This window comes from Cibotium barometz, chromosome 21 (assembly GCF_041138505.1).
Source record: "Cibotium barometz isolate CiBa-2024 chromosome 21, ASM4113850v1, whole genome shotgun sequence".
Taxonomy (NCBI): domain Eukaryota; kingdom Viridiplantae; phylum Streptophyta; class Polypodiopsida; order Cyatheales; family Cibotiaceae; genus Cibotium; species Cibotium barometz.
Window position 1 is genome coordinate 56,779,678 of NC_141066.1, and position 10,215 is coordinate 56,789,892.

The 10,215-nt window shown below is 41.6% G+C and overlaps 1 protein-coding gene across 1 annotated transcript; it reads left to right on the plus strand.

Annotated features, from left to right (window-relative positions):
• The first annotated feature begins 5,446 nt into the window (after positions 1 to 5,446).
• LOC147627407 (putative F-box protein At4g22030) lies at positions 5,447 to 7,639 on the plus strand. The gene has a single exon (XM_086816049.1). The coding sequence runs from the start codon at positions 5,578 to 5,580 to the stop codon at positions 7,003 to 7,005; it is 1,428 nt and encodes a 475-aa protein (XP_086672175.1). The 5' UTR covers positions 5,447 to 5,577; the 3' UTR covers positions 7,006 to 7,639.
• The last annotated feature ends 2,576 nt before the right edge of the window (positions 7,640 to 10,215 follow it).

A 10,215-nucleotide genomic window follows, 5' to 3' on the forward strand; every position in this document is an offset into this window, starting at 1 on the left:
CCGTGACAACCTCATATGATCTTTGACATCTGCTGATGAGAGCAATAGTTGTCCACTTTTGCGTTTTTGAATGGGCGCATATGCACTATCTAGATCAATGTGCAGATCGTACTTTATCTTAATGCTTTCATGATTAAAATCTTCAATAGAATGAGTGTGTACATGGTTGTTCTCCATTGGAGTGTTCTAGGAATGAGTAAGTATACTATTTGAGGCAGAGTGAAAGAATATGACTGGCTGTGGTGAGAGAAGGCTTGTATTTGTCTTTTGAAATTGGAGATGAAGGTTCTAATTCCCTCCAAACTGTCTTCTGTGCAATAATATCCTCTTGAGCTAACTTTATTCTTGTAGTTTTGAATGTATCATTTCAAAGAACGTTCCAACGAAATTTAAGACGGACGCCTAGGAGAAAATTTACCTCTCTAGCTCAGAGACTACACTTTTATGACTTTTACATTCTCTTTATTTTAACATTTCAAGATTTTTTCTAGAGAGAGAAAATAAGAATCGACGATTTTCTTACAAGGCCCTATGAATGACCTCCAAAATGTCCTAATGTTTTACCTTGCTCATGTGATTTATCCTTGAATGAACATAGCACGATCTGTTGACATATAACTTCCTATGGGATGATAAAAGGTGTATTATAACCAAGGAGACTGTTTAACAATGCGATGCAGTGTATATCCAAACCCCAAAAAAGCATGTATTTGGTGTCTAATTTATCCTATGCTCATGTGATTTATCCTTGAATGAACATAGTGATCAATGTTGACATATAACTTCCGATGGGATGACAAAGATGTGTATTATAGGCAAGGCGAATGTTTAATAAAGTGATGCAGCATATACCCAAATATGAAAAAATCATGTATTTGGTGTTTGAGTTATCCTCTACATCCCTCTATTAAATAGAGAGCGATTCATGGTTTATGTAGAAGCTCAGATAATGCCAAGTTAGGCCATGTCTAGTATTGACATCAATAATAATGTATAATAAGTGATGCATTGTATAAACATGTAAAAAAACATGTTTTTTTTTTGCATCTGACTATGTGCATTGCATTGCCATATGCATAGGGCAATTCAAATGGTATACTTAAAAGCTTTGATAAGGCTATATTTAGGTCGTGTGATTGATTAGCCAATGTTATTCAAAGCAATGCACTGTATATGTGTCTCTGAAAAAATCATGATTTTGGAACTTGAGTTATCAAATGCATCGCCTTCCCTTTCCAAGTAGCAAGGATGCTATAGAGTATACCTGAAAGCCTTGGCATCGTTTTGTGCCATCGCATATTTGGCGACATATAATTAAGGCTTAGTTCCACACACTTGGCATACTAAACATTGCCTTTTTCTTGACACACCAATGGATTGTAAAACTTAAGGCTTAAAATCCATTCGATGAGACCAAAGGGTCAATGTGATCCAAAGAATGGACACATTTGAAATTAGAAATTAGAAATTATTCTAGGATAGCAAGTCAATTTGTAGGAGATGGACACATAAAGCTTTGAAGACCAACAAACAACCAATGCAGTTTCACATAAAGCTTTGAGGACCAACAAACAACCAATGCAGTTTTACATAAAGCTAACAAAGAACCAATGTAGATTCAAAAGTTGTGAAGTTTACAAGAAAATATTATATTATTTACAACAACTTGTTGTCTTTTTGAAGAAATTGACGAGTTTTTTTTCCATGTATATTGAGAAGCACAATTATCGTTTTTGTGAAAAGCTCAAAATATGAGGTGTGGGTATTACATTTTGATTGAAACATGTTCTTTCAGAAAGACACACATTTTTATGTCAAAGGAGGAATGTTATCTATGCTTCTGAAATCCATGAAATATTATGCATTTTGCTTGCAGTGTTCAGAGAGGTAATAAGCTTCTTGTTGCTGGTAGAGGTAGTGAACATCTTGGCCTACTGATGTGATTTATCCTTGAATGAACATATTGGATCAATGTTGATCCATATGGGCTGATTATAAAAGGTGTTATCGAACGAGTATGCAGGCAAATCGCTAGGTAACCATTTACCTTTATCGTTTATCCGAGACATCGCACTACACGTAATGCCTCTCTCTCTCTCTCTCTCTCTCTCTCTCTCTCTCTCTCTCGCACATCAAGTTGCATCCCTATGGATAAGTAAAAAAGACATTTTGAGGCAAAATTTCTACCAAAATCATGGATTTTTGCACGCCCTACCCAAACATTAAAATTTCACTCCAAGGTATCTTATAGAGGTCTAAAGATACTAGTTCCATATCGGTAGCGAGGTATGGAACCCAAAACGTGGCCTTCTCACTTAAAGGTGGTATGGCATAAATTTAAGAACCCTTAATGACTCCATAAAAATCAAAAGATGGTAGTCTCTGTAGCAAAAAATATGTGATACTTTTTAAGACAAAGACTTTTAACATTATAAGTTCTTTGATTATGGAAAAATGAGAGAGAGTGAGAGTGTCTATGAATGTGCACATATATGTGAGTTACGAGTGAGAGTGGAAGTGATAGTTATAAGTGCAAGTGAGTTGGGTGGGTTGTTTTAAGCTCAAAAGAGCAGCTCTAAGTAATTTTCTAATTCGAAATGTAGTTGGACTACCTCTTGCAACTTCTTTTGTTCCCTTTTATGCTCTTTCAAATTTTTGTATGTCTTGTATTTTGGAGCCCCACATCTCATCTATGTCTAAAATCACACCTAGCTATGGATCTTATCCTTAACCACTAAGAACACCTTCAGCAATTGTCTGTACATATTGGTGCATAGTTGGCAAAGCCTTGATTCCATTAGCTAATGTATGGGATTTCATGCTAGTCTTTTTTGACCCAATAAATGGGTATATGAGAACAAACAAAGTTACAATATCTGCATGAAAATATTGATACATGGGAAAACTAAAACTGAAAAAGAAACTAGCTACCTATACTATCAATATGTGTTGATGATAAGAGTAGAGCAAGTAGTCATGTGCCTAACACAAGGTGCCAGTAGGTGCATTGGGAAGGGAGAGATACACGCCCATCCAATAATGATGGTACCGTCCTATACTATGAACATGTGTCGATGATAAGAGTAGAACCAAGTAACCACATGGCTAACACAATGTGCCATTAGTGCCTTTAATGGAGGCTTTAGAGAAGCTGGAGTATCGAAAAATTTAACATTCATGAGGCATGAGAGAGGCTTTCAAGCAATAACAACAAGGATTTGTTAAGGGGGTTAACCATAGAGCTATCGTGAGAAGATGCAAGCTTTTTGGTAGGGGTAGCAAACATTTTAGCTTGCTCATGTGATTTATTCTCGAATGAACATAGTGATCTGTTGACATATAACTTCCTGTGGGATGATAAAAGGTGTATTATAACCAAGGAGAATGTTTAACAATGCGATGCAGTGTATATCCAAACCCTAAAAAAATCGTGTATTGGGTGTCTAATTTATCGTATCCTTATGTGATTTATCCTTGAATGAACATAGTGATCAATGTTTATATATCACTTCCGATGGGATGATTAAAGGTGTACTACAGGCAAGGCAAATGTTTAACAAAGTGATGCAGCATATACCCAAATCTCAAAAAATTATGTGTTTGGCGTATGAGTTATCCTCTGCATCCCTCTATTAAATAGAGAGCGATTCATGGTTTATGTAGAAGCTTAGATAAAATGCCAAGTTAGGCCATGTCCAGTATATTGACATCAATAATAATGTATAATAAGTGATGCACTGTATAAACATGTAAAAAACCATGTTTTTTTTTGTGCATCTGACTATGTGCATTAGATTGCCATATGCATAGGGCAATGCAAATGATATACTTAAAAGCTTTGATAAGGCTAAATTTAGGCCGTGTGATTGATTAGCCAATGTTATGCAAAACGATGCACTGTATATGTGTCTCTGAAAAAATCATGATTTTGGAACTCAAGTTATCAAATGCATCTCCTTGCCTTCCCATGTAGCAAGGATGCTGCACGGTATACCTGAAAGCCTTGGCATCGTCTTCTGCTGCCATCACATCTTGGGCAACATATAATTAAGGCTTAGTTCCACACACTTGGCATACTAAACATTGCCTTTTTCTTGACACACCAATGGATTGTAAAACTTAAGGCTTAAAATCCATTCGATGAGACCAAACGGTCAATGTGATCCAAAGAATGGACACATTGGAAATTAGAAATTGTTCTAGGATAGCAAGTCAATTCGTAGTAGGAGATGGACACATAAAGCTTTGAGGACCAACAAACAACCAATGTAGTTTCACATAAAGCTAACAAAGAACCAATGTAGATTCAAAAGTTGTGAAGTTTACAAGAAAATATTGTATTATTTACTACGGCTTGTTGTCTTTTTGAAGAAATTCACGAGGTTCTTTTTTTTTCCCTTGTATATTGAGAAGCACAATTATCATTTTTGTGAGAAGATCAAAATATAAGGTGTGGGTAGTACATTTTGATTGAAACATGTTCTTTCAGAAAGACACACATTTTTATGTCAAAGGAGGAATGTTATCTATGCTTGTGAAATCCATGAAATATTACGCATTTTGCTTACAGTGTTCAGAGAGGGAATAAGCTTCTTGCTGGTAGGTAGCGAAACATCTTGGCCTGGTGATGTGATTTATCCTGGAATGAACACATTGGATCAATGTTGACCCACATGGGCTGATTATAAAAGGTGTTATCGAACGAGTATGTAGGCAAATCGCTAGGTAACCATTTACCTTTATCGTTTATCCGAGACATCGTCGCACCACACGTAATGCCTCTCTCTCTCTCGCACATCAAGTTGCATCCCATGGATAATACACCACATACGTATTTCTTAGGGAAATGTGTGGTCACAATAACTAGTCAATTACCTTTCCAGCCCTTTGGAGCATATCCCTAACCGTTCGAACCATCTTCGAAATCTTATCGAATTTCACATCCTACAAGTGTTTACTAGTGTGCTCCCAAAAGAAAGGTTTTGAATTTCACACCCTACAAGTGTCTATAGACTATGCTCCCAAAAGGAATTCCCACAAGAAAAAGTGAATAAAATTTCACCAAATGAGTGGGTTAACAAAACGTAAAATTGTCATACAGGAGAGAGGAGGACACATTTATGTCGTGTTACCAAACACCGGGGCCTTACAAGGCTAAAATGAGGAACGCACACGCGCCTACATTATTACAAGGCAATAGCATTGACCAGCAGAACGAGATCGGAGAAAGGGAGAGAGGGGTCCATTAAAAGATAGTTCGGTTCAAAGTTCAAACTTGAAACAATGTTGTCGTGACTCGTTCGCTATATACTCTTTTGCATAATATAGGACCTGCTCTAATAATGCGACTGGGTCTGCCGGGCTCATTCAACGTTGACATTAGGCCTAGTCGCAGCAGTGAGCACATATAATAAAACACAGGCCATCGGCGTCCCACAACAACTACAAGAAGCCACACACCTATCTTAAGGCTCTCTCTCTCTCACATCAGCTACCTCTCCTCCGAGCGATCAACAAGCTGCAAGCAAGCAACCACCACCAACCTCCTTGATACTGCAAAGTATCCAACGTCAGTACATGGCCTTGCGTAATCTAGGCACAGTCACTAGTCAGATCAGCAGCAGCACCGCTTTCTCCAGCCCGCAGCGACGCGTTTCGAAGGGGTCGCCAGCTGTGCAGGCTTTTGGTTGCACAGCACGCCATGGTGCCAGTAATTCAACAGCTCTGAGTAGTGCTAGGCTGCTTGATTACAGAAGCAGCAGCTCCGGTCGGCGTAGGAGCCTCCCCCCATCAACTGCCTCAATGTTTGTGCCGTCGGCAGAGCAAGAACTGCAAAATGATGATCATGCAGCCACTAGCAGTTCAACCAGCTCTTCCCCGCAGCGGCCCTTTTATACATCGATGAAGGCGGACCCTCTGGGTTTCTGGGACAGCCACAAGGGCCTACACAAAGCTGAGGAGGATGATGAGGAGCTATTCCTTGTGGCGGAGCTGCGGCTGCTGGCCAATGCGGCCAGTGACAGAGCCGAGATGCACGCCATCCTGGCTCAGCAGCGCGACAACTGGAATAAGCTCTTCCAGCGCATGCTCTCGGCGGCCACCATGACGGCGTGCCTGCTGGGTGGCCTGGACGGGCAGGCCCATAGCCTGAGCCTGAGCTTGCCGGCGCTGATGCTCAATGCCGGCTGCGCGGCCATGATGGCCGTCATCAACCAGTTCCAGCCGTCGCAACTGGCGGAGGAGCAGCGCACTGCCGCCCGCCTCTTCCGCAAGCTGGCCAGCGACGTGGACTACGCGCTGCAGGTGGCTCCCCATCTCAGGCAGCACACCCCGTTGCTACTGCGGGACTCTCGGCGCCGGCTCGAGGCTCTCGACAAGGCTTACCCCATGCCCCTGACCCCCGGCGGCCTCGAGAAATTCCCCGCCAAAGTGGCCCCTCCTGTGCTTAGAGCGCCCCCCGCCGACGATCGCAACACGGAGTCGACAATATTTATCAACGACGGAACCACGTCCAACGGTTGGGACGGACACGCCACCAGCGATTTGGAGCATGTGGCCGCCCTTCTACGCAGTTCCGATATCAAGACCTACACCAGCTGGGCGCAGAACCTGGTCAATGTGAACAAGTGCCTGGCAGTGGCCGCGCCAATGTTCGCCGCATCGGCCGCCGTCCTGAATGGATTGAGCAGCATGGGGCTCGGCATCAGTAACCTGGGCATGTTGGCAGCGATATGCAGCGTGCTTGCCGCCTTTGCGGGAAGCTTCTCGCACGACATGCAGCTCGGCATGGTGTTTGAGCTCTACCGCAACTCTGCAGGCTACTACGCGGACATCGAGGCGTCGATTCAGGAGACTCTGCGTACACCATTGGAGCAGCGAGAGAACGGCGTGCTCTTCCACCAACGGGTGGCTTACCAATTGGGCCGCTCCGCTGCTGCAGTCTCCAAGAAAGACCGTTCTCCCATCGTGCCCGCGGACTCCAAGGCAGCAGGGACCCTCTTTTGATGCGACTCAACGGCGTGACAGTCCATTCCACACCACATTAAAATGGTGCTCGCGGATTCTGCCACTGTCTGCTGCTCATCAGAGTCGAGCAGCTAGCAGCGACAGTGACAGTGAAGCCTTCAAAGGGCATCCAAACCCTTCAAACTTTCTAGAGAAGGCATCTCGAAAAATAGGGTTGAAAAAGAAGGCCACTATTTTGAAGGCCTCTTAGAAAACAGGGTTGAAAAAGAAGGCCAATATTTTGAAATTTCAACCTAGTGATGAGAGTCGACCAGGATGACTAATTCTTGTGTACCCCTGCCCTCTTTGTAACATATAAACCTCAATCACGAGAGTAAATTTTGTCCAAAATGGTTTCAGCTAGAGGGAGTCTCGGCCGATGCGCGTCTTGTTTATAGCCATAGATGATAGTGATGCTAATTTCTGTTCCCCCTTTTCTTCATCCTTGTATATTCCCACCAAAAACAATACATACGTGTACTCTTGACACACAAAGGTGGTCATGCCAATGGCATTTCTTCCTGTGTAACCCCTTTGAAGGCCAGAGACGAAGGCCTTTCAAGGCCAGAGACGAAGGCAGGCTTTTGGTGGCTTTTCCATTTTTATCAATGGTAATTAACAAAAAAAACTTGAATCATCTCGTGCATCTCGCATCGCATACTAGCCTTACACTGAAAAAACAAAATAGAAACAAAAATGGTAAGAAGGGGTGTACGGTTGATGTTGGTTTTTTGACGAGGCGGGTATTGGAACCCTACATTGCCAATATTTAACCTAAGTCAACATAATAAAGTTTAAATACAAAGTTATTGGCACCCAAACTGCATATACACTGAGAAGACTAGAGACACATTTCGTGCAAGGACAAGATGCGACCTTAAGCGTGAAGGCAAGGTAAGGGAGGTAAGCCCTATTCCTAATGCTATTGATACATGATGTGTGTGTTTGTACCATTAGGGTGTGAGGATCCATCAAGAAGGGTGTGCATGTATCCATCAAGAAGGGGGTGTGTGTGTGTGTATATGTGCAGGTGTGTGTACGTGTGTAGGTGTGTGTAGGTGCATCGTGTAGATGTGTGTAGGTGTGTGCATGTGTGAATGTTTATTGATGTGTGTAGGTGTGCGCATGTGTGAATGCATGTAGATGTGTGTAGGTGTATGTATGTGTGTGTGAAGTAAAGAAGGATAGAGATAGGGAGAGCAGAAACCTTACCCATGAGAGCATCTTGACGAAGAGAACGACGAGAGAACCTTGTGGAGAAGGAAGGAGAAGGAGAAGGAGAGAGGGAGAGGGAGAGGGAGAGGGGAAACCTTACCCGTGAGAGCTCCTTGAGAAGGAGAAGGCAGAGAGCACCTCGAGGATTTGGTGTTAAGAAGGAGGAGAGCACCATGAGGAGGAGGAGAGCACTCGAGGAGAAGAGATGGAGACTCACTCTAACAAGACACAATAAGGGAGAAAATGTAGGATTGGGGGGTTTAGGAAAAATTTCAGGACACGCCTCTCTCTCTCTCTCTCTCTCTCTCTCTCTCTCTCTCTCTCTCTCTCTCTCTCTCTCTCTCTCGCTCACTCTCTCTCTCTCTCTCTCTCTCTCACACACACACACACACACACACACACACACACACAAACGAATAAATATATATGTTGTCAAATTGAACATTTTCATGCCATTTGAATGACTCTTAAAGTGACTAAGGTATCGATAAAAACATGTCATTTTTGTTTATATATAGATTTTTTATTTAATAAAAATGTTTTTTTCTTACATGTAGAAGTGAATTCAATGATTTCCTATCACCAAAAAGGGATCATAAGCAATTTAGTGCACTTATGATGGAGTTCAGTTCTTCAAGTTCTCTCTAGATTCCCACCGTGATTGTAGGGGCTACATGGCTAAGACTCTCATCACGATTGTAGGGATTACATGGCTAAGATTAAGGCATTCATCAGGTAAGTTTATCCAATAGTCAGAGAGACCATGAAAGCTATAGATTTTCATGTCGTGAAAAAGATTTTTTCATCCCAAATTTTTTAACTATACGCCCAATTCATAGTTTATGAGTTTTCATATCGTAATTTTTCATAGTATGGCCATTTTACGATGTACAAGATTTTTATGCCAAAGGTTTTTTTTACAGTACATCTATTTCATGCTCTACCAGCTTTGCACCCTCCAGTTTTTCGTTGTATGAACATACATGTTTTTCACCTAAGAGTTTTTAATATTGTGAAAAACTAATTTTTATGCCAAAGGTTTTTTTTACAGTACATCTATTTCACGCTCTACCAGCTTTGCACCCTCGAGTTTTTCGTTGTATGACCATACATGTTTTTCACCTAAGAGTTTTTAATATTGTGAAAAACTAATTTTTTTCATGTCTTAAAACCATAACGAAGCTGAAGGAGGGGACACAAAAGGGCAAGAGAAAGTGGGGAGATGCTCTAGAGAAGTGGGAAGATGCACTCCACATGCTTAAAAGATGTGGAGAGGAAACAAATTCATATTTTTACGACACCCCTTTAAAGTGGACTCGTGGAGGAGATAAGAGGGAGAACCTTTCTTTCAAAAAAGGGAGCGGATGTAAAATAAAAACTCCTCAAAACCTTACACAAAGCATTCATAAGAAAACTATGGCACTTGAGGTTACACTTTTTTTAGAAACTTTAAAGTTAAGTGTGTGGATCCTGAGAGATTTTTTCTCTATATATTTTGAAAGTTTGGAGTTGTGAGCAAGGAAAGTTGGAGACTCCCCAAAGCTCTCGGTTCCCCCTACTATCCAATACTCCACGACTCTAGCATGCATCCTGTAGCATAGTTCCACACCACCTTCCATGCAAAACTGCCACCCACCTTCACCTTCCAGTTACATTCATGCAATAGGACTTGTAATGTTTACACCTATGAGCTATTCAAGCCTTTGATATATTTTAGCAAAAAAATTAATTGCTAAGTCCCCTATAGGGGGTGTTCACACCTTCCACTACATTCCATGCATCACACAAGCCTTTCATACCATGCTTTATTGCCCTCCAAGTCGAGCACATTGTCCACACCCTGATGCCTTCTTGTTGACCGGAGAAAATCCTATCAACGTATGCACCCATGATCTGTCTTTAAGTGCATGTTGGGGTAAAGGCATTATGCCCACCCTTGTAGTGTGTACAAGCCCATAAGTTATAGTACATAGTACACTTAGTACTTTTAATGTA

What these genes read in the sequence shown, in the direction of transcription:
- LOC147627407 (XM_086816049.1), top strand. Translation starts at nt 5,578, where the DNA reads ATGGCCTTGCGTAATCTAGGCACAGTCACTAGTCAGATCAGCAGCAGC.